This window comes from Mchenga conophoros, linkage group LG8 (genome assembly GCF_057382185.1).
Source record: "Mchenga conophoros isolate Kocher_MC1m ecotype Shallow Benthic linkage group LG8, M_conophoros_male_GT1.1, whole genome shotgun sequence".
Taxonomy (NCBI): domain Eukaryota; kingdom Metazoa; phylum Chordata; class Actinopteri; order Cichliformes; family Cichlidae; genus Mchenga; species Mchenga conophoros.
Genome location: NC_140533.1, coordinates 14,337,803 through 14,361,732, shown reverse-complemented (window position 1 = coordinate 14,361,732; position 23,930 = coordinate 14,337,803). Strand labels below are relative to the sequence as shown.

Below are 23,930 nucleotides of genomic sequence, written 5' to 3'. Positions count from 1 at the left end.
GTGGTCGGAGGAGGTTGAGGAAGAGCCGCTCTAGAGTCTTCATAAGATGTGACGTCAGTGCCACTGGTCGGAAGTCATTCAGCTCATTGGGCCGGTTCTTTTTGGGGACCGGGACGATGCAGGATGTCTTCCATAGGGCGGGCACTCTCCCCAGTCGCAGACTGAGGTTGAAGACTCGTTGTAGCGGCTCCCCAAGTTCAGCAGCACACGCCTTTAGCATCCTAGGACACACCTTGTCTGGGCCTGCTGCCTTTCTGGGGCGAAGCTTCCTCAGTTGTCTCCTGACCTGATCCACTGTGACACAGGGAGATGTTTGGGAGGAGGGGAGGGGGGGAGATGTCTTGCTGCTGAGAGAGGGATTGCAGGAGGGGGGTGTCATGGTGTCAGGAAGGGGGGGAAGCGAGGGAGGTAGGAGAGTGGGGATTGGACTCTGTAGTGAAGGTGAGGGTGAGGGTGGGGGGGTTGTGGGCTGGTCAAACCTGTTGAAGAAGTTGTTGAGTTCGTTTGCCTTCTCCACAGTCCCCCCCACTGTGCTTTTCTTGGTGTTGTGGCCTGTGATGGTTTTCACACCATTCCAGACCTCCCTCATATTGTTCCTCTCCAACTTCTGCTCCACCTTCCTCCTGTAGGTGTCCTTTGCTTCCCTCAGGCAGCGTTTCACCTCCCGCTGTGCTGCTTTCATCTCCTCCTTCACTTTGCTCCTGAAAGCCTTCTTCTTCATGTTGAGGACAGCTTTGACTTCCTGTGTTACCCACGGTTTGTTATTAGGATAACACCGTACCGTCTTAGCAGGGGCGACCGTGTCCACACAAAAGTTGAGGTAGTCTGTAAGACAGTGTGTCGCCCCCTCTATGTCCTCACCATGTGGGCTCAGGAGCACATCCCAGTCTGTGGTGTCATAACAGTCCCTCAGAGCATCCTCCTTTTCTGGGGTCCATCTCCGGATGGAGCGCGTTGTGACAGGCTGCCTTTGGACGAGGGGTGTGTATTGTGGCTGTAGGTAAACCAGGTTGTGGTCTGACTTCCCTAGTGGGGGGAGGGGGGTGGCTCTGTATGCATCTCTCACATTAGCATACAGTAGGTCAATTGTCCTGTTGCTCCTTGTGGGTGTGTGCGCATACCTGTGTGTATGTGTGTGCACATGAGTGAGTGTGTGTGTGGATGTGTGTGCATGACCGTTAAAACACTGTGGGTGTAGGTGACTCCCTAGAGGTCATAAAACCCCTCTCACTTCCAGACCATAGTTACAAATGTTGAGACCCCCACCCTAAAACTTCCTCTGGGGAATTTCCACTCAGTGGGGGAGGTCTACAATCTACTCCTACAATCAGCCTTTATTATAGTGAGGGCAGTGTCAGTGTCTCTACAACAGTTCTACATTATATTTTAACACATTTCTAAACTCTAAATCAGCTAAATATTCTACAGTCCCAACTTGCAGATCCCCATATAGGCTTGCTCGGAGTTAATTACAACTGACACACACAGAAAGGGGACAAGACAAAGTGGTCTGGGTCTGAGACAAGCTGCACCCATAAAAGGTTGCTCCCTTACCTGGACACCCAACCCAACTTTCACAAGTCTTAAAAACGTGCGAATGATTGTGCAGATGGCTCCCCTTGTCATAAAATACTGTTATTTGTCTATCAATAGTCAATGTATGCACTTGTTTAAAAAGAGCTATCTTTATCCTCAGTATAACACGGAAGCTCAAAAATTGAAATGACTCCATATTAACAGATGAGGAAAACTATTATCATTTATGAATCCTAACTTCCCCATCATGTTTCCACAGTGGACAACAATTTTCTTTGAAATATCAGCACTTTTTTTGAGCGCTACTCAAAATATGACACCATAAAGACTGTTGTGACTTTGTGCACAGTTAACAGTATGAGGGTAAGTTTCTGTTCGCAGTTCCTTATTGAGATCAACCACAAGGAAGCTATAAATATCACAACTTTCTGAGACAGTGCTAAGACACAAGAAGGAGATCCACTCTGCTGTGAAAGCAATCAGCAGAGGAACCTAAACAGTGATTTTACTTAAAACCTTAAAAAAACTGGAAATTCTTAAAATAAAACAACACAAATATTATTTATTCAAAGTAGCAGTTCACAACTTTACCTGTGATCATAAACAAAAACGTCTCATCTTTTATTTGCCCATAATAAAGGCACACAAGCGGCCACAAGCATGAACAGATAAATAGCAGCTGATATGCAGCAATTACCTCCAATAAACATGTAAGAGAGGCAAATGCTCTTGATTGACGTACCTTTGACAAGCAGCACAGCATGACCGTTAATAAGGAAGTAACAGGCGGGGCAAAGGTCTCTGTAGTTGTACAAGGCCAGAAAGGAGAAGCAGTTATTTACTTAGTCATTTGCCAATATGAAAAGGGACCAGAGGTTACGAGAGGAGGATGTAGCTAAGAATTAAAAGTCAACAACTTTGAATTAAAGTTATCATAGTGCAGGTCAGAGAAATTCTTTGCCAAACTTAAGTGTGGTTTTTGTCAACATACCAGCAGAGGTGCTGAAAATAGCAGCTACAAGGTTATCCGGGGAAAACAAAGGAATTGAACAAGTTCAAAGTATGTGTGCCAGTTAGGAGTCCTGAAGACGATGAAGCTTTTATCCCTTATCTCAGACCACTTGTTGCTCTGTGTCTTCCTGAGTCTACTCTGGGTAAGTTTTTTTTTACCTTTCACTTTGATGGTGATCAGATAGTGAAGCTCAGTGTAGGTTACCCTCGACAAAAGGAAACAGTGCAGTCAAAACCACAGTGAAGCCTAAATGCATGACATGCTTCATTATGTATTTGAAACACTATAGTTATGTTTTGTGAAATACTGGTTTGTACAGAAATACAAGAACAACAAAATCTTGTTAAACGGCATGAAAATTCTGGACTTTTCCAGATTTTGAAACATGAATTTATTCCTTCTTTGCGACACCGATCTGTTTCCTCTGAGAACAAAAAGAGGATGAAAGAAGAAAATTCAACAATATCTTAAACACTTACACGATACAGACTTAATGATTGAATCAAATCAGATGTGGAATTTTAAAGAGTGTGTCCGAGGAGAAATGTGTTAGATATTTCATAGGCCAGTAAATGTAAGTAACTGTAGCTATAATATACAATATAATAATACATATGATTTGTATTTTTAGTCAAAGCAAACACTTAATTAATAGATTTTTTGCCAGCTCTGTGATTTTTATGTTATAGATGTTGCTAGTTGTAGAAGCTGACACATAAAATGCTAAAATAATTTGACACTGACTTATTTGTTTCCTGCACATCATTTTTTTTTTTTTAGTGAAAGTTTTTGTTCTTATAAAGCAGAAAGCTCAGAGGATATCTCGAAGTATTACTGTTCACATAATGTTTGTGATATAATGTAGATGTGAAATTAAAAGCAGCAAACATCGCTCTGTGACTCTGCCACAGACTCGTGTTAACTGGGTATTCAATGGTGATTTTTTTTCACAGATTTTAGATTCTGTATTTTTCACTCTTTTTCTGCTTTTAGGGCACAACTGACTCCACTAGAACAATCACATCAACAGTGACGACGACAGTGACAGCAGGACAGAAAAGTACAGCAAAAACAGAAACAAGCACAAGACTAAGAACCAATCTGCTGACAGGTACAACACAAAAAACCTCTCCACTAACTCAAACAACACAAACATTTACTCCACTGGCTCAAACAAATCCCACTCCACAGACTTCAACAGAACAAACAACTACATCTACAACAGCAAAAGCCCGTAAGAATGAAACACTATACTAGACTTTTGTTGGTGATCGGTAAAACTGAAGTGAATGTCATTCTGGGTTTTTATTGTGGTAAAAGGTGAACACCACTCTCAAATCATCACAGCTCCTGACAATGTAACAAAAAAGGAGTGAAAGCAGTATAGTCAGTGCTTCAGTTCTTGTTCTTTTTTAAACTTTTTTTGAACTACAACCACTGTGTGTCTTTTCTTTTTCAGCTCCAGATAATGTTGACAGAGTGGATGTGACCACACAAAATGAGAACAGTATAACTCTGACCTGGAACAAGGTTAAGAACATCCCAACATACATCCTGCAATATGGTAATATAAGAGAAGATATTAATAAACCTGAAGAAGGACCCATAGTACGTGTGGTCACTTCTCTGACTGCTGGGACAAACTACACATTCACTCTCTTCACCATGTCTGATGGACTCAACAGCAGTGGATACAGGTTCAGTGCTGTGACAGGTTAGTGAGCACTGAACAAAACATTCAGTCTAATTAAAACCTACACAAAATGCAAGATGTTGTTGGGAACATTGTTTTAGTTTCTTTTGTGTGTGTTTTTCTATTCTAGCTCCTCGTAATGCTGAAGAATTCGAGGCCGTTGGTCAAAATGAGACCAGCATAACTCTGGAGTGGAAAACAGTCCTCAACATCGACAAATACATTCTTGCATTTAATGAAAGAGAGATCAACATTAGTAATTCTGAAAAAGAATACAGAGTGTTAAATTTGACCAGTGGAACCAGATACACTTTCACTCTCTTCACTGTGTTTGGAAATGTCAGAAGCAGTGGAGTAAACTGCATCGCAGTCACTGGTAAGATATATTTTCTCTAACATAGACAGATAAACCAGGATGGACCGGCTCATTAGTACTTGAAACTTTAGCTGATGGAGAGTTGTTGTTTTTTTTTTTGTGTGTTTTTTTTTAATCAAAGCCACTTTCCTCTGTTATCTTTAGCTCCACAAAGTGTTAATAATGTGACTGTGGTGCATCAAAATGAGATGAGTATACCACTGGAGTGGAACAAGGTTAAAAACATCCCAGAATACATCCTACAGAATAATAACATAAACATTTGTCAAATTTTCCAACTTGAATATGTCAAATACTAACCCGACCTATAATCCTAGACTGCTTACTGCTAACCTGTTGGAGGTTAACAGATTAAAAACATCTAAAACAGTCATAGTCCTTTAAAATGTTCCACAGTTGATGCTCCTCTACAACATGAACAAGGGCAGAGCTCTATAATGATGTTTAAGGTTTCTCAGAAACAGAAGAGTGTAGCTCACCTAATGTTTTTCAAAAGGACTGATAAAAATACTGAAACTGAAGCCTCGCTCCATGTTTCTGTTTCTGACAGAAAATGTTGTTACAGTTTCTTGTTTGTGCGTTTTTCTATTCTAGCTCCTCGTAATGCTGACGACTTTAAGAAAAATGGACAAAATGAGACCAGCATAACTCTGGAGTGGAAAACAGTCCCTAACATCGACAATTATATTCTTGCGTTTAATGGGAGCAAGATCAATATTAGTAATTCTGAAAAAGAATACAGTGTTAAATTTGACCAGTGGAACCAGATACAATTTCACTCTCTTCACTGTGTTTGATAATGTCAGAAGCAGTGGAGTAAACTGCATCACAGTCACTGGTAAGATATATTTTCTCTAACATAGACAGATAAACCAGGATGGACCGGCTCATTAGTACTTGAAACTTTAGCTGATGGAGAGTTGTTTTTTTTTGTGTTTTTTTTGTTTGTTTGTTTATCAAAACCGCTTTCCTCTGTTATCTTTAGCTCCACAAAGTGTTAATAATGTGACTGTGGTGCATCAAAATGAGATGAGTATACCACTGGAGTGGGACAAGGTTAAAAACATCCCAGAATACATCCTACAGAATAATAACATAAACATTTGTTCAATTTTCCAATTTGAATATGTCAAATACTAACCCGACCTATAATCCTAGACTGCTTACTGCTAACCTGGTGGAGGTTAACAGATTAAAAACAGCTAAAACAGTCATAGTCCTTTAAAATGTTCCACAGTTGATGCTCCTCTACAACATGAACAAGAGCAGAGCTCTATAATGATGTTTAAGGTTTCTCAGAAACAGAAGAGTGTAGCTCACCTAATATTTTTCAAAAGGACAGATAAAAATACTGAAACTGAAGCCTCGCTCCATGTTTCTGTTTCTGACAGAAAATGTTGTTACAGTTTCTTGTTTGTACGTTTTTCTATTCTAGCTCCTCGTAATGCTGACGAATTTAAGAAAAATGGACAAGATGAGACCAGCATAACTCTGGGGTGGAAAATAGTCCCCAACATCGACAATTATATTCTTGTGTTTAATGAAAGAGAGATCAACATTAGTAATTCTGAAAAAGAATACAGAGTGTCAGATTTGACCAGTGGAACCAGATACAATTTCACTCTCTTCACTGTGTTTGGAAATGTCAGAAGCAGTGGAGTAAACTGCATCGCAGTCACTGATGGTGGTAAGACATATTTTCTGTATTATAGATAAATTAGCCCAGATGGACGCCTCATTAGTACTTGAAACTTTAGCTGATGGAGAGATTTTTTTTGTCAAAGCCACTTTCCGCTGTTATCTTACCACAAAGTGTTAATAATGTGACTGTGGTGCATCAAAATGAGATGAGCATAACACTGCAGTGGGAAAAGGTTAAAAACATCCCAGAATACATCCTTACTAAAACTTAGGAAACCAAAATAGTTACTTAAGGATGTCATTTGTGAATCAGAATTTGTAAAATTGTCTTTATTTCATCTTTAGCTCCTTATAATTCACAGCAACTGCATTTGAATCAGACTAAATGAGACCAGAGCTTCATTTATTTATTAACATAGGGGAGACCGGGGATAGTTGTAACATTTTTGACATTTCTGTCTGTAAATTGAAGCTCTTTTAAGGTAGTGGATTCAAAATGTAATGCAAAGTATTTACATGTCTCTGCTATTAAATAGTGCAGCTATTTTCTCTGCAGCACAATTACCCATTGCATGGTATGGTCTCAAACACGAAGAGTGAAATGTTACAATTAACCCCATAGTCTGGGTTAGTTGTAACATATCCTGGGGTAAAATGTAACACAATGAAATAAGGGTACTAACAAAACATTAACATGTAATCTTTGTTTATTCAACACATGAATGCACTTAGAGCCATTTATGTAGCTATGTGTGTGTGTGACAGAATGCAAAAATCTAGCTTTTGAACATATTCCAACCCTGAACATATTAGCCCTGATTGGAGAAATTGGAAGTGTTACAACTGACCCACGTTACAACTATCCCCGGTCTCCCCTATGTGTGTTGCTTTGTCACTATGAGTGCCTTGAAAGGAAAAAGTAACATCTATTTATGCTTCCGAAATCATTCTTTGTCCTCTTTCAGCTCCAAAAAATGTCCAGAATGTGACTGTGACACAAAATGAGAACAGTATAACTCTGATGTGGGAGAAGGTTAACGACATGCTAACATACATCCTAGAATATGACAGCGGTAGTATTGTTATTGGCAAGAATGACATGGACGGATGCACGACATCAGGTGCATCAGTTACATGTGTGGTCTCTTCTCTGACTGCTGGGACAAACTACAATTTTACCCTCTTTACTGTGTTTGAGAACGTCAGCAGCTCTGGATACACAGCAAATTCAAAAGTGTTAAATTTTTTGGTGTTAATAGTCTCCTTGCAAAAGTAGAGTTAATTTTACTCTAAGCAGAGTCACATTCTTTTAATGTAACTCTGAGGTGTAAAATGATAGTAGTTAAAATCGAGTGTTAAAAATGAGTGTTTCTCTGTCAAATCTGGAGGTGTTACAATGGAAACATTAACTCTTGACCTCTTAACTCTGAACTCCTAGAGGGGCTATGACACCAACAGAGTAAATTCGCAGACTCCGCCCCCAGCACGGCTCCAATCGAAGCTGAAGTGAAGCCGTTTCAGAACATTTTGCTCTACATATTTGAGTTGTTTGCCATGCTTGGTAAGTCATTTTTTCAAAGATTGTTTCAATTGTTATTAGCCTTTACTTCTGTGGCTCTTTGGAGTTGAGACAAAGCTGTGTGAAAGGCATTAGCCACGTTGCTCGCTGATAGCATAATATTCTGTTTTAGCTAGCTGAAAGGTATTGTTTGCGGGCAAATACCACAGCCTTGAAAAAAGCTTGCATGTGAATTTTCAGTCAAACCTTTGGTCAAATACACCTAAAACAATGTCTAGAATGTGAAATGTTGGTATAATGGTGCTACTTGAAGCCTGAAAACGATCGCCCATAAAAAAAAACAAAAACCGAGCAAACAGCAGTAGCAGACGTCCTGACTCGATTCTACGGTAGCATAGATCCCTCCAGAGTTTTGTGCACACGGTTTAGGTAAAAATGAAAAAGGTTGAGGTTTTACATTTAGTTCAGTATTACCTGTTGCCTGTGTCCTTGTCTTTTGGGAAAATACTTTACACAAGTAATGGCTCAAAGAGGATTCCTTTTTTTTTTTACTGTGCTGCAATTGTTTACTGGATTATTTGTGCCGTTAATTAGTGTCAACTAATTTTTATTCAATCTCCACACAGGATATGCTTGTGAAGATGGAATATGGGGGAGAGCAGAAGTGCGTTGAAGTTCCACAAAGGGATGAATGAAGGACATGCATATTGTATTGAAGAAATAAGTGATGAGAATGCTGTTATTTGCATTTACCATGTCAGACCTTTTGATAAACAAAATTCTAATAAAAGTGAGAACATGTATACTGTTACATCTTTCAGAAAATGTTTTGAAATTGTGGTGCACAGTTCAGAATAAATGTTTTTCAAAAACCATTGCATCTTTTTAGTAAATGTTTATTTCCAAAAGAAATTTCTAGAAGTTCAGAACAGTAAAATTCCCGCTTTTTAGAATGAATTAGAAGATAACTCTTACGTAGTTAAACTAAAATACTCTTTGAGAGTTAATATATAAACTCTTAACACCAAGTGTTAAATTATCAACTCCAGACAGATTTGGTGTTTAACACTAAATCAGAGTTAACGTACCAACTCTCCAAAAAGAGTTAAATTAACACTCTCTGGTGTGGACCCATATAGACACTTTAATGGTGTTGAAATCAAATCTGACAGTGTTAATTTGGACATGCTGGATTTGCTGTGTACAACTTTAGTGCACCGACAGGTATGTAATCAAGTGGTTTTTTTTAAACTGTTTGTTTTCCTTGTGATACAATATATTTAAATGGACAATATAAGTCCAAGTCAAATTTCTATATTTTCCTTCTGGCCTGCAGTGCCATTTATCCATCCAGGTTCCACTATCTCAGAGCAGAAGGAAGTGTGCATCTAACCCTTATGATAGGCTTGTGCTTGTAATAGAGCAACAAACATGAATGGTGTCCTCTTAGCAAGCAGCATGCTTAATTATAATATTTTATATAATAACTATATAATTATCATATTATTAGTATATGTTGTTATTTTTTATTTATTGAATTTTGACTGATCTGATCACCTGATTGGAAACATACATTGATGCTGAGCCATTTAGCTCACACACCTATTCAGGCTTAAGTATGTAAAAGCTTGTGTTAACTGAACTAGCTCTATACTCCTGTATGTTACACAGTCACATGTAGCTATTTCATTTTAAAAGAAAAAGATGAACAAATTCCACTTCTGAGTTTTGTTTGTGTTTTTTCAGTTCCACCAGTGGTGCCTTGGATCAGTGTGACTGAACGATTTGCTAACAGCATAACTCTAGAGTGGGAGAACATGAATAAAGCCTGGCAATACGAGCTTCAAATCAATGGTGGTGTGTCAGATAGTGTGTCAGACAGGTCCTCAGATACAATCAGAAAAGTAGTGACATCTCTTCATCCTGGAACACAGTATGATTTCAACTTAACCACAGTGTTCGCTGGACTCAGGAGCACTCCTTATACGAATTTCACTGTAACAGGTAAAAAAATTATCTCTGTTCGACTTTTTATAACTTTTTCTTGTCTCTTTTCAATGAGTTGTGTAAAAAAGAAGAAGCAGGTTCATGCATATAACTGTTTTCTCCTCTATTTCAGCCATAGACTGTGCCAGTGCAGACTGGAAAGTTACCAACTCATCAATCAAAGCAAAGATTGAAGGCTTGTTCTCGACCGGAAGCGCCTATAATGGATCTAACTTTCATGTCAGTGATGGACGTGAAAATGTGTCGTTTACTGGACTTTACCCTGGTGCCACCTATAACATCTCTCTTGTCTATGAAAAGTCTTCCAGAGTTTTCCTGCAGTGTGAACACAAATTAACAATTCGTGAGTACAACAGAAACCATTTGAAGGACTAGCATATTTTTAATCTGTAAATTAGTTTTTAAGATCATAAAGTATTCACTCATATTGGTTACAGAAAGGTTATCTGTGAATTTATTTAATTTAATTTTTAATTTTTAGTTTTCACCCTTGCATTCAATTTTTAATCTTAAAAAAGTTTATTGCAGAAAAATAATTTTGTTAACATACCTACATACCACAGGTTAACACAGTTACATAATATGATTCAGTATTAATATATGAGCTTTAACTAACTATCATTTTATTACTAACTGAAGAATTCATTCTGATGAATTAGCTCAAGAAATTAAAAAGGTTAAAACAGAAAATGAGTAATTCTTTCAATATCTAATGTGTCAATGTTGAGGTCTTTATTTTCTAGTTTTTATATGAAAATCCCAAAAATTATAATAAACTTTTTAAACTGTAGGGTACTGCTTTGAATTAAAAGTAAAGCAAATAATCTTTCTATTTGAGAACAAATTTTAAAATGATGCACTTTTCATAGACTCTGTTTTATAGTATAAAAAGTTTAATTATACTTACTATAAGTCATATATTTTCTGCTTTAGTTTTGACTGTAAAACCTTTTTCTTGTTTTACTCAGTTCCTCCTAATCTAAATGCTCACTGTGAGTACTGGGCAGCTGGATACTCTGTTCTTATTAAATGGACAGTTCCAGAGGGCGAGTGGACCAATGCGGAGGTGAATGTGGCTGGAAAGACTCACACAGTAGCTAGTCCTGAAACTGAGATCATAATCGATGGATTCCAACCTGCCAAAAAATATAAGGTGTCTGTAACTTCACTGTCTGGGGTGAGGAGTTCTGAACCGCATGTGTTTTACTGCCAAACTGATCCAAGGGGTGAGTAAAAGTAACTACATTACCATGTTACTGCTTGTAATCATAACAACATACAGTATTTTCAACTTTGACTTGATTACAAATCGTTTCATTTCACTCAAGTGTAAAATAAAGCTCTAAACTTTTTAACTTTGTTGCATTTTAACTATGCTTTTGCTCCCTTTAGGAGTTATTGCAGGGTCCGTATTTGGTGTGCTTCTTTTTGGTCTCCTGGTTGCTCTGGTTGTCTTAATTTTCCTCAAAAGACCAGATATTATTAGGTGGGTCTCAATTCACTGACAAGAATAAAGTAAATTAAATCAAGACATTTATCATATTTAATGTTTTGATCCTGCAGCAGAAAGAAGTCTTCATTCATTGGTGGATCCAAAGTACCAAACACACAGAGCAAGTAAGTGTTTTTTTACAATGACAATTACCCACAATGAAGAAAAAACATTAATTAAGGCAAAATTAATGAATACGTTTGAGAGACGATCATTAATGGCAAGTACTATTGTATAATCTGTATTATTTCATTAGGTCAAAACAAAGCTAAGATTAATTCTACTTTTTTTATGTTTTATTTATTTATGTATTTATTTATTTCTTTTTAGATCTATTCCCTCTGCAAAGTTTCCGGACCACTTCCATCAGCTGAGTTTGGACGAGAACAGAGGCTTCAGCGAGGAATATGAGGTGCATAAAAAGATCAAGATTTTTTTTCCTCTTCTGCTTCTGTGTGTTCCTGTTTTTGTGTCTTTACTGTTTTATTTCTTACCATTTTATTCGTTTTACGATGGCCAGTATCTCAGTTTCATGCTTTGTTATCTGCTACGTTCATGCAGTGCCTCGCTCCTGTTGGAACAGACCAGACACGAAAGACTGCTATTCTACCTGAAAACAAAGCGAAGAATCGTTTCAATAACGTCTTGCCATGTGAGTCTCTCCTCTGACTGTTGAACCGTGCTGTTGTGAGCTCAGTCTAGCAGTCTATGTCAGGACTACTGGAGGTGCACTGGAGTTAAATCACCTGTTTTCTCATATTAGATGACTGGTGTCGTGTGAAGCTAACTACATCAGATCCTGATGGAATTTCAGACTATATCAATGCCAATTACATGCCGGTAAGTGTTACATTAAGATAAAGTTCAGTGAAGATCTCTTTATAACTACACCATACAGAAAGCATATAAACAAGCACCTTTGTGCGATTTCATGAGCTTTCTTTTTTCATTTCTATAACGAGCAGAAGATATACAAGCTAAATTAGTCTACATATTAACTTTGTCCACTGCTTTTCAGGGCTACAGCAGTAACAGAGAGTACATTGCCACTCAGGGCCCTCTGCCCGCTACTGTTAATGATTTCTGGAGAATGATTTGGGAACAAAGAGTTAAGAGGATCGTTATGGTAACCAACTGCATTGAAGGAGGGCGGGTAAGTCTTCAGGAAAATCTTAAAATGTTTTATTGATAGTCTTTCATGGAAGTTGTTGTCAGGAGGAAACATACTGGTCACTTCACAAAGAACAGATCAAGATCTATGATTAAAATACATTTTGTATGTGTATTTTTTTTGCTTTTTGCTCATTTTTCTAGACCAAGTGTGAACAATACTGGCCTGCAGACAGCAAGTCATGCCTTTATGGAGAGCTGTTGGTCACCATGAGATCTGAGCAACAGGAGACCAACTGGACGCTGAGAGAATTCAACCTGAAAGATGTATAAAAACTTACTTATATCTTCTGAGTGTGTGTGTAGATGGTACTAAGTAAGGCTAGAAAACATGAATAGAAAACACTGAAGGCTTTAACTGTTAATGATGCTTTTAAAAGAATAATGGTTGATTGATACCTAAAATATTATGCTGTATATCAAGACATAGGCCTAAAGTAACTGTATATGAATGTTCCTCACAGAGAAAAACCTCAGAAGAACAGACAGTTAAACATTTCCACTTTACTGCCTGGCCTGATCATGGAGTCCCAGAGTGCACAGAGATCCTGATCCAGTTCAGAGGACTGGTGAGACAGCACATAGAGAGAGAAGGGGGCAAAGCACCAACTGTGGTTCACTCCAGGTATGAAATAAGTGTTTCCTTTTACATGGGTGCAGGGTTGCTTTTATACAATATCCACCCAGCTAAAGTCACACACTCTAATACTGGACCACCTTTACTTTAGGCAAGGCAAGGCAAGTTTATTTGTATAGCACAATTCAACAACAAGGTGATTCAAAGTGCTTTACAGAGACATTAGAAACAAAAACAAATAAAAAGCATGATTTAAAATTGATTAAAACAAGCAAACAAACAAACTAATTAACAAACAAACAAAACAGTATATAAAATCAAAACAGATAAAATCAGAACAGTAGATAAAATCAGTAGTTAAATGTAAGTTTTGAAATTTAAGCTTAAAGTGTGGATTTGGTGCTTTATTCAAATGCAGCTGAGAATAGGTGAGTCTTCAACCTGGATTTAAATAAACTGAGTGTTTCAGCTGATCTGAGGCTTTCTGGGAGTTTGTTCCAGATATAAGGAGCATAAAAGCTGAATGCAGCTTCTCCGTGTCTGGTTCTGACTCTGGAAACTGATAAAAGACCGGATCCAGATGACCTGAGGGATCTGGAAGGTTCATACTGGGTCAGGAAGTCACTGATGTATTTTGGTCCTAAACCATTCAGAGCTTTATAGACCAGCATCAGAACTTTAAAGTCTATCCTCTGACGGACAGGCAGCCAGTGTAAGGACCTCAGAGCTGGACTGATGTGGCCCACTTTTTTGGTCTTAGTGAGGACTCGAGCAGCAGAGTTCTGAATGAGCTGTAGTTGTCTGACTGATTTTTTAGGTAGACCTGTAAAGATGCTGTTACAGTAATCAAGCCTACTAAAGATGAACGCATGGACTAGTTTTTCCAGGTCCTGTTGAGACATCAGATCTTTTATCCTTGAAATATTCTTGAGGTGATAGTAAGCTGACTTTGTTATTGTCTTAATGTGTTTCTCTAAGTTTAGGTCTGCATCCATCACTACACCCAAATTTCTCGCCTGGTTTGTGGTTTTTAGGTGTATAGATTGAAGTTCTCTGGTGACCTGTAATCGTTTTTCTTTGGCGCCAAAGACTATTACCTCAGTTTTGTTTTTGTTTAGCTGGAGAAAATTGTGGCACAACCAGTCATTAATTTCCTCGATGCATTTACCAAGAGCCTGTACAGGGCCTTGGTCTCCTGGTGACATTGTGATATATATTTGTGTGTCATCTGCATAGCTGTGGTAGTTTATTTTGTTGTTCTTTATAATCTGTGCCAGTGGGAGCCTGTAAATGTTAAACAGAAGGGGCCCCAAGATGGAACCTTGGGGAACTCCACATGTGATACTTGTCTGCTCAGATGTGAAGTTACCTATTGATACAAAGTATTTCCTGTTTTCTAAGTATGTTTTGAACCAGTTTAGTACAGTTCCTGAAAGACCTGCCCAGTTCTCCAGTCGTTTGAGTAATAAGTTGTGGTCAACTGTATCAAATGCTGCACTGAGATCCAGTAAAACTAAGACTGACATTTTTCCACTGTCTGTATTCAGACATATGTCATTAAACATTTAGATGATCTTGTCAACAAACTTAGGTAAACTCACATCACTTACAACCCAAATTCCAACAATAAATATCAGCTCATTTTAAATTTGATGGCAGCAACACAAGTCAATAAAGTTGGGACATCGCCCCTCTTCTTTTAAGAGCCTATAAACATCTAAGAGAACTGAGTAGCTAAACTATAAAAGTGAATGGTCCTTGTTGAGTCTGCGCTTCAGCAGGCCCGCTAGTTCAGACTTATCACCCATGAAGAATGCAAGGCAGAACAGCTCAACCGGTTTTCACATGCTATAGCAAACGACTCCAAAGAACCAGCACCCACAGTTTCACAAACACCCATTGTAAAACCATCCTGTGGTGCGTCATAAAACTAAGGCACTGTGTGTGTGTGCATGTGTGTGTGTGCATATACAAGCCTGTGTATATGTGTGTGTGTGTGTGTGTGTGTGTGTGTGTGTGTGTGTGTGTGTGTGTGTGTGTGTGTGTGTGTTTATGTGACGTCCTGCTGATCACAAAGGGTCATCTCCCCTCACCCCTTTATCTGGCTTAGCTTCTTCCAACGGTTTACCATATACAGGTGAGGACATAAATGGCAGGAAGTAAAACATACTCACTAAATAAGGACAGAGAATTTTCACATAGGATGTCTCTACAGTTAAACACTACAGCTAATTACCTCCCTCACCATTCAACAGGCTGGGGATGGTAACAGAAACAGAAGAATGTCTTTGATCATACAATTTAAGGCAAGGCGTACAAATTTAAGTAACACAATGACAACATTTAACAATTTCAACCTAACAGTCCTAAGTTCCAAGAGATCCTCCAAATGGCCTATTAAAAGTAATAAAAGTAAAGTAAAAGAAGGTAAAAGGGCCACTTGCAGGACCTCTGGGATATTTATCTGAAAGTGTTGCTCTAAAACATATTTATAGTTTTCAACATTGATGGTGCCTATCCTATTGAATTATCACTAATGACCCCACAGACACACACACACACACACACACACACACACACACACACACACACACACGGCTGCTGTTTTTTGAACTGAGTGGTGAAAGCAAGTCAAATAGTTTTGTATTTTGTTTTGTTTTTTATGATTTGGTTTCACCAAACTGAGCTCAAATTAAATTTAACTGAGCTCAAATCACAATCATTCAAGAATATTTTGCAACCATATTTACTCTCAAAAGATGATGGCTCATTACTTTCTCTCCAGATTTTAATATTAATTTTTAGATTTTATTATATTATAATTTTTTTTTAATGCTTTAGAAATGTCTTAACCCATTTTAGGAGTTTCAGCAATTATATTTCTTTGCTTGATGGAGGCCAGTAATTTGACCTTTCTGAAATGGACTAACATATTTTTCATTACTACAGGATATGTCTTCCTAAATAACCGCTTAATAAATAAGATGCTACTTCAGGGTTAGGGTTAAATAAGCTATTGGTTGCCAAAATTATTAAACATTATTACTGATTACTGCAGTAAGTATGAATGGGAAAGCTATAGACTATTTGCTTGGTTAAATCCAGGTGTTTTGGGCTTTTTGTTTTGTCAGGCACGCTTTCTTTAGTCTCATTCACATTAGATTAAGAAGAAGTGACATAAAAGCTGGAGACCATAAATTTGGTCAGCATAAAGAATTTACTAATATTAAATCATAATTTATTAAAGGTCATTTTTTGTGTAAGTGCTGAGTTTAAAGATCTTCAGTTAGGAGCAACTAGTTCATCCTAATATTTACTTCTTTCCTTCTGTGGCCTTCAATCCTGTAAGATTATGAAAACTCACTGAAACAAATTGGGATCATTCTCATAAATATAAATACCACCAACGACACAATTGTGCTCCAGTGACTTTGTAGAATACAACATGCTGTGTTACAGTTATAGTCAGACCTCTTCTGGGATCTGCAGAGGAGGCATTCAATTAACCACAACATTATAAATTACTACGTACTCACATATAAACTCTACTATATGTGAGACTTTATAGAGACACAGCATGGATAGTGTCTGACTGATACTGTAAAAATATAATGTGATGTTTCGAGGCAGCGTATTAGGAGCAGGTGAAGGGTTGGTATCACATTCCCAAACACTCCTGTCTGTGATTAAAAGTCTTTTGTGACTAACAGTGTCATTCAGGTTTTGTGTTTTCTAATCCATTTTTCTTTCTGTCTTGATGTCTTGTTTTCAGCTCACTTTAGTTTCATTTTGCATTTACTAGTTTCACTTTGGTTTTTACTGTTTTGAAATGTTCCGTTTTATTTAAGCTTTCATTAGTTTGTGTGTTGTTGTTTTTTTAATAATTATAACATTTAGGGTATTTGTCAGGGGTATATTTTTAAAAGCATTGAGCAGATATTACATTACAAATTGCAAACACGTGCACTAAAGCCTTACTGAGCAGGCTGTGATGACAAATTTGACCAAAGGGACAAAGACTATAATTAAAGACATTTCCTCTATAATTTTATTGAAGCTTGTTGTTGTTGTGTACAGTATTGTTTTCCACATTGTTTTCACATCTAGTTATAGGTTCTAGTTTAGTTTTTGTTAACTATAATAACTTTGGCACAGACACAGTGATGAGAGCTTTCTATGTGACCTTAAAAACCTTTTGCTATCTTATTATGACGTTTGTGTCTCTCTTAGTGCTGGAGTCGGGAGAACTGGCACTATCATTTCCCTGGATGTGCTGCTTCAGCAGCTGGAGAAAGAACAAGCAGTCGGCATCAATGCCTTCGTACACAAGATGAGACTGAGCCGACCGTACATGGTGCAGACGGAGGTAACTGTGTTAAACTGCTTCTGATTGAGCCACCACTTCCTTAATTAGCTAATGTATTTCTTTATAGTCACAGCTGGTGACACAACACACAGACAGCACTTTATTCATCATAAGATATGCAGTTGTTTTTTTGTTTGTTTGTTTGTTTTAAATTGAGGTCCTTATTGTCCATCCTTTCATCTTAAAATATGAGTTTGAAAGATTTTTTTCTATTGTTCAATTTCTGTTTTCAAATTTTGTACACATTAACCAGCAGATGACTCCTTAAAATATTTTTAAAAAATCTTTAATGCCCAGTTTGTTCATTGTACATGTTACAGTAAAATAGGGCGATTTGATTCCAATTCACATGGTCCCGAATTGATTCGATCCACGGTTCGATTCGATTTGAATCTGAGAAATTTTGCCTCAGTCAGAAATATTATAATTCTGATCACATATCAGTACATATTTTTATATTTATAAAAAGAAAGCTGACACTTGCGAGAATTTATCAAAAGTGTAAGCATCACAGCAGATGCCTTTGTGTTAAAGTAACTGAGGAAAAAACAGAAAAACATGAAGGCGACTTTCCTTGCCTGGGATTTTATAGCTTTCTTTCAACATTGCAGCACAGTTTCAAAAATAAAGCATTCCAATTCTTTTAATAAACAAAAAGGTCCAACAAGCTTTGTTTTATGAAAAAATTTTTTTAGCTCTCTTACTTAAAAAGATGTAGACATAGACACAAAGACAAATACTGTCCAGAATGTCACAAACAGGACTATAATAAAATTTCAATCAAGTGTTTTGCTGTAGAGGTGGGCTTGGATAACGTAAAATCAATTCATTAAAACCCTAAATCGATTTTTAATACTAATTATATTTTTCCCGAAATGCCAGAATCTCAGGTTAAACCTCACAAAATTTCAACAATCACCAAACAGCTAAAACAGTAAATGAAAGCAGGTACACGGATTCTGCACAAAGACACAAACACAAAGCGCGGACCCATCGACAGATCAGAAGCAGTGAGATCTCTCACCCGACGGCATGGGCAGGGTCGGGGCTGAAAGCTGACAGCTCACTGATTCCCCTCCGTCGGCGGATCCGCGATTTGTATTTACGCCCTTTTTGCGCTAGATTCAGAAGCTGCAGGTTTTTATCTCTCTCCAAACAATATTGACTGAACCAGCAGCAAATGAAGATCCAAACTACGCTTCACATTTCGCTTCACGTAAACATCATCATGAATTAGTTTTGCTGTTTTGCTCCCACCACGATAAAATCACACTTCATGCAGAGTTCGCTGTCTCTCTCCAAGAACAGTTTCCCATCTAAAAATCTTTTTTCTGCATTATTCGCTTGCTTATTATGCACAAGGCTACCGTTGTTTACAGCGCTGTTGGCCGCTGCTTTTTTTTCCCTTTCACTTGCTTCCGAAAAGAAAGACTCATTTCTGCTGTTCAATAGGCTACTGAACAAATTTAAACTTTTTAAAATCATCCAAAATTGCAAAATGCTTAGCTGTGTCTCTAATAAAACCCCTGTAACTTTGCTCTGTCTCACTTCAGCAGCATCAGGTAATGTTCAGATGTTGATTAATGACTTAATGTTTCGTTTTTGATCTACTGCAGAATATTTTATGGTTAGGGTTAGGGGTTAGGGCAGAACTACTGCCTGTAAAGATCATAATATATTATGATATATTATGATCTTTACAGGCAGTAGTTCTGCATTTCAAATAACCAAAAACGTCTGGTATTTCCTTTTCAGTCCCAGTACATTTTCCTGCACCAGTGCATTATGGACAGTCTGCAACCAAAAGACACGAATGAAGAGAACATTTATGAGGATATATGTGAGAACACATACGAGACGCCAGACAGCATATACGTCAATGCCACTGCACTCCAAGAGCTCCATCGGCACAATGTAAATGCCTAGTATTAACCCTGCACTTAATCTTTTATGCACCCAATGAAAAACTATTTGTCTATGAGCAATATTTTGGTTTTAAACTACTATGCAAACTATTACATCTTAACTACACTTCAGATCTTATTTAGTTTGCATCTCTTCTAAATGTGTGATATTATAATTGTTGTTTTTGTGTGAGAAAATAGCCCTCTGATGACTTGGGAATGTTAAAAATGTCATGGTTCTGGGTCCTTTTCACCCATCATGTTGAGTTTCTTCTATTCTAGTGATATTTTGTATTATGGTTTATGTTCAGGTTCATTTATAGTCTTAGTTGTTCTGTTTTGAATTTCTTTATACTCCCTGTTTAGTTCTTGGGTTGTTAGGTTTCCCCTTGTGTCTTTGCCTCTCTCTCTGTGTCTGTGTTTATGTGTTTGTATGAGCCGTTGCGTCTTGTCTCCCTCCTTCTTTTCCATTCTATGTTTCCTGAGCCCATCATGTCTCCTCTCTCTCCCTCATGTTCCCTTGCTCCCTTTCGTCTGCCTTTCCTCCACTCCTCTGTCAAACTCATGTGTCAGTCATTCATTCATTTCCTGTTCTATTGTGAAGGTCTTGTGTTCCATGCTCAGTGTGTTTAGTTTTGGTTCCCTGGTGTCGTCATGTCTAATTTGTCTCAGCTCTGTTCCGCATGTATTTTCTGTTTCCTCGTCATTGTACTGTGTATTTAAGCTTCTGTTTCCCTCAGTCCATTTGCGTTCTCACGTAATTTGTGAATGTTGTATATGGGCTGATGTAGAGGGTGATTATTAGACGGGTAATTAAAAGCATTAAAAGCACAATTACCACAGTGACTCTAAAACATGACTGCACTGCAGGAGTATCTGTAGTGTATCGTGAGATGTTAAATGCAGTTTAGTATATACATTGCAACTGAGAAAAAATGAGTCTGTAGCCAGACTGTGACATACACTGACCATGCACTTCACAGGTACACCACTTCAGCTGCTTGTTAATGCAAATATCTAATCAGCCAATCACATGGCAGAAACTCGGTGCATTTAGGGATGTGGATAGTTTTTTAGTGTCTGTCTGAGCAGAAAAATGCAATTGTTAATTATCTGCTTAGATCACACAGGTACCTGAAGGCGAAATATAACAAGCAGACACATTTTTCTTTAAGGAGTCACAATAGAAGTCATCAGGAATTGATATCTGATGTATAATTCTTATAATTTGGATCCTTAAATAAAATAGACTGAAGGTTTAATGTAACTACTCGAGAAGATGGAGTGATGAAGAGATTGTGATTGTGATGTATTATAGAATGAAATTTAAAATAGCTTATCAAGAATATGCTCATGACTGCACATCTAAATTTAAAATTTTCTGTTTATATTTTCACGGACATTGTATGTTTTAATATACCTTTGTGTGAAATTAAATATATATGCTCAAACTGATTTAGCTTGTGAAAAAAGCACCCGTGATTTGTTAAAATTGTCACTTATGATGCAAATTGTTCACAAATAAATAATATATATAATATTTACTTTTGAATGATGTCAAAAACAAAATCATTTTTCTGCTTAATGAATGTTTATTATATTCTATATGTAATTAGAATTGCATTTAAATTTAGTTCTTAAATTTACTTTTAAATTTACATAATCATACCATTTATATTTAGACAACAGCATGAGAATGCACAGAACAGACATATTTATGTATAATTAGTTCACAGAAACATACCAAAATATTACAAAATAATCAGGTTATATGAATTAGTTTCTTCATTTTGATCTGAGCATCATTAGTACATTAAATAAATATAAATGGGTGCTAATGAAGATTGTTAGCATCTGTTGGTCATTTGTAATAACAAACTAATTCAACCTCCAACAACAACAAACCATAACAACAGGAACATGGAGATAACGAGGACAGCAAAAGACAGCAATAAGGAAACTCAGTAATCTGGTGAAATCTTGTCAAAAGTGCTGCAGGAGATGATGTTTCACTAACAATCTCCTGAAAGAATGACCCAAATCTTCAGGTTTTGGTAAAGATGTCAACATCTGCATGGCTCAGTTTACGTCCAGTGATTGTTACGACAGCAACTTGGAACCATGAAGACTCTGCTCTTATGTCCCTGTGGATGTAAAACAGGATTCATAATCAGTGAGATCCAAGCACAGTCTGAAAGCTATATATATATTTATTTTTTCCATTCATATTCAGACTCACTTAAGAGTCTTGTTAGAGACCAGGACAGGTGTAGCTGCTGTCAGGATCCAGCCCGCTGGAGATGAACTGCACAAATCCTGGCCTATTAGAGCGAATGCGGGACTTGATCCAGGACTGGTAACGGGACACTCTGGAGTAGACTCCTGGCAGATTGGGCCGAGCACAACCAGATCCAAAACTTACAATTCCAGACTGGACCCAAACAGAGCCCTGTTTACTCACCATTGGACCTCCTGAGTCTCCCTGTAGAGATAAAGAGGACACATCTGAGAATCTTTGAAACACCTGGTTATGTAACCAAATGAGATGATGAAGCCTACCTGACATGAGTCTTTGCCTCCTGCCAGAACACCAGCACAGATCATGTTGTCTGTGACTGTGCCCACTCCATTCAGGCAGTTACACTGTCTGTTTCCCACAACTGGCACCTCCACTTCTTGCAGCGTTTGAGGGAAGGGTAAGGCCACTGATGGGATGCAAGACGAGGAGCTGTTTACACACAAACCAATGAACCACAGAACACATGAACACTGAAACACCAACAACAGCCTCACCTCCCTCCTTGACTGCACCCCAGCCAGTCACCCAGCTATCAGTGCCATTGTTGAACACACTGCCACTCGCTGCCAGGCACACAGGTCTGATGTAGTCAGTGAATCTGACTGGTGAGGAGAGTCTGAGCAGAGCGATGTCGTTGTTGTTGGTCATACTGTCATAGTTTGGGTGCAAAATGATTTTGACAACATTTCTGGACACCTTATTTGGATTTGCACCCTGCAGGCTCTGAAGACCAAGAGAAACCGTCCACCCAGAAGGACTTGAACTAAAGTTATAGAAATGAAAAGAAAATATAGACGTTTTGACAAAAAAATGTACTGTAAACATTTGTCATTATGCTGCATTTGAGCTGGAAGAGTAAGAAAGCTTGGGTCAGTTTTTCAACATTTATGTTCATGAAATGTTTCAGGAATTACATAATTTTTAGAATTTCCAATCTGGTATTTGCCTTTTAGACAAATGTTAGTCAAAGTCCTGTTCTAGCTGGATCAGTTAGGTATAAAGATTAAACAGATGTTTGTGTTACTCACCCAGAGAAGCAGTGAGCAGCAGACATCACCCACTCTTTGTTGATGAGGGAACCGCCACAAAAATGTTTACCACGTAGCTGCACGCTGACCTGCCACGGCCAGTATCCAGGTGGAGCATCTTCACCTCCGACTATCCTGCCGTTGAGTGGAGCAGTGCCACATACTGAAACAAAGATCAGCAGGATCAAACTTCAGAAGCAACATAAATCATTGTAGGAACACGGAAAACATTTTTTCTGTTTTTATCTGGATCCCGGTTAATTTTTTTATTTTAAAATACATAATTAATATTAAAAAATAATAAATTTGAATTAATGATTTGTTTTTTTAATCAGAGAAACTGTTGTTTTACCTACCATCAGGCTGAGCATTTGATTCTGGAAAGAAACACAACAGGATCAGTGTTGTTCATGAGAGGAGACAATTTTAAAAGGTTTTAAGTGAAAATATATATTTGCATTTATATTTTAAGTCAAAACATTTATGTTGCATGCACATGTTGGCATAAGCCTGACTTACCTGCTGCCAGGAGGCTCACCAAAGCAAATAAATGAGTCCACTGCCTCAACGCCATTGTGTAAATTCACAGTTCTTGTGTGTCCCTCTTTTGTACTTGTCACCCAGCTAGCAGTGAGTGGCAAATATATAAGCAGAGTGTCACCTGCCACTATGTTTGCCCTGCCCATGTGCACATCCCACTGCCAGAAAACTGAAGCATTTCCTTCTACCTTTAATTTCTGGGACAAAGATTTAAAGACCACAGTGCAATTTAAAAAATATATATAATTTTCTTTATATGTCATATTTGTAATAAACACGAATATTGGCAGTAGTTTTTGTTACAGACTTCTGCCCTTTTTACAGTTCTGTACTTCTTTCCACATTAATGTTCTCAAAGTCATCGAAAAACCTCCCTGTGGATTGTGAACCAAATAAGGAGATTAAATATGTAAAATATCCAAAGACTGAGTCAGCGTCATCTGCTGAGATTGTGGTGAAATTCTGTACAAGTCAGTCAGTTTACTATATCAACATAAAATGATATTTCAGTGACAAAATATTTACTGGTTTTGTCATGTGTTTTAATGACTATCCAGTATCATGTTGTCATGATGTGACAACTATTTACATCACATTCAGAAAACATTATGACTAATTCCCTTTACACCCTAACACTAAAATTGTTCCTGTTAATTTTTTGCCTCGTCATGAATCATTCCATACTTCATGGTTACAAAACAGAAACATAATATCTATAGATGTTTATAAAATACTTTTTTAAAAAGTCACCTCTGATATTCTAAACTGCC

General features: G+C 37.6%; 2 protein-coding genes across 5 annotated transcripts; one reads left to right on the top strand and one right to left on the bottom strand.

Annotated features, from left to right (window-relative positions):
• Positions 1-2,358: 2,358 nt before the first annotated feature.
• Positions 2,359-23,110, top strand: LOC146568390 (receptor-type tyrosine-protein phosphatase H-like). Of its 3 annotated transcripts, XM_085284387.1 has the most exons (19): positions 2,359-2,690; positions 3,542-3,659; positions 4,008-4,262; positions 4,372-4,617; positions 6,053-6,304; positions 9,524-9,781; positions 9,897-10,127; positions 10,753-11,010; positions 11,177-11,270; positions 11,348-11,401; positions 11,607-11,688; positions 11,838-11,928; positions 12,040-12,116; positions 12,295-12,429; positions 12,591-12,713; positions 12,911-13,071; positions 17,254-17,389; positions 19,145-19,303; positions 22,625-23,110. In XM_085284387.1, the coding sequence occupies exons 1-19, from the start codon at positions 2,628-2,630 to the stop codon at positions 22,661-22,663; spliced, it is 2,832 nt and encodes a 943-aa protein (XP_085140513.1). In that variant the 5' UTR covers positions 2,359-2,627; the 3' UTR covers positions 22,664-23,110. The 3 variants fall into 3 exon arrangements, with proteins under 3 accessions (XP_085140513.1, XP_085140514.1, XP_085140515.1); XM_085284388.1 differs by lacking the exon at positions 6,053-6,304 and having other exon boundaries at positions 2,360-2,690; positions 22,625-23,106; XM_085284389.1 differs by lacking the exons at positions 2,359-2,690; positions 3,542-3,659; positions 4,008-4,262; ... (1 more) ...; positions 6,053-6,304; positions 22,625-23,110 and adding exons at positions 7,245-7,478; positions 8,984-9,001 and having other exon boundaries at positions 19,145-20,837.
• Positions 20,877-23,340, bottom strand: LOC146568389 (serine protease 33-like). 2 transcript variants are annotated; one of them, XM_085284422.1, is made up of 7 exons: positions 23,140-23,340; positions 22,977-22,997; positions 22,621-22,783; positions 22,087-22,355; positions 21,853-21,998; positions 21,533-21,775; positions 20,877-21,437 (listed from the first exon to the last, which is right to left on the bottom strand). In XM_085284422.1, exons 1-6 carry the CDS (start codon positions 23,192-23,194, stop codon positions 21,545-21,547), a joined length of 885 nt encoding a protein of 294 aa, XP_085140548.1. In that variant the 5' UTR covers positions 23,195-23,340; the 3' UTR covers positions 20,877-21,437; positions 21,533-21,544. The 2 variants fall into 2 exon arrangements, with proteins under 2 accessions (XP_085140548.1, XP_085140547.1); XM_085284421.1 differs by having other exon boundaries at positions 21,533-21,675.
• Between the last annotated feature and the right edge of the window lie 590 nt (positions 23,341-23,930).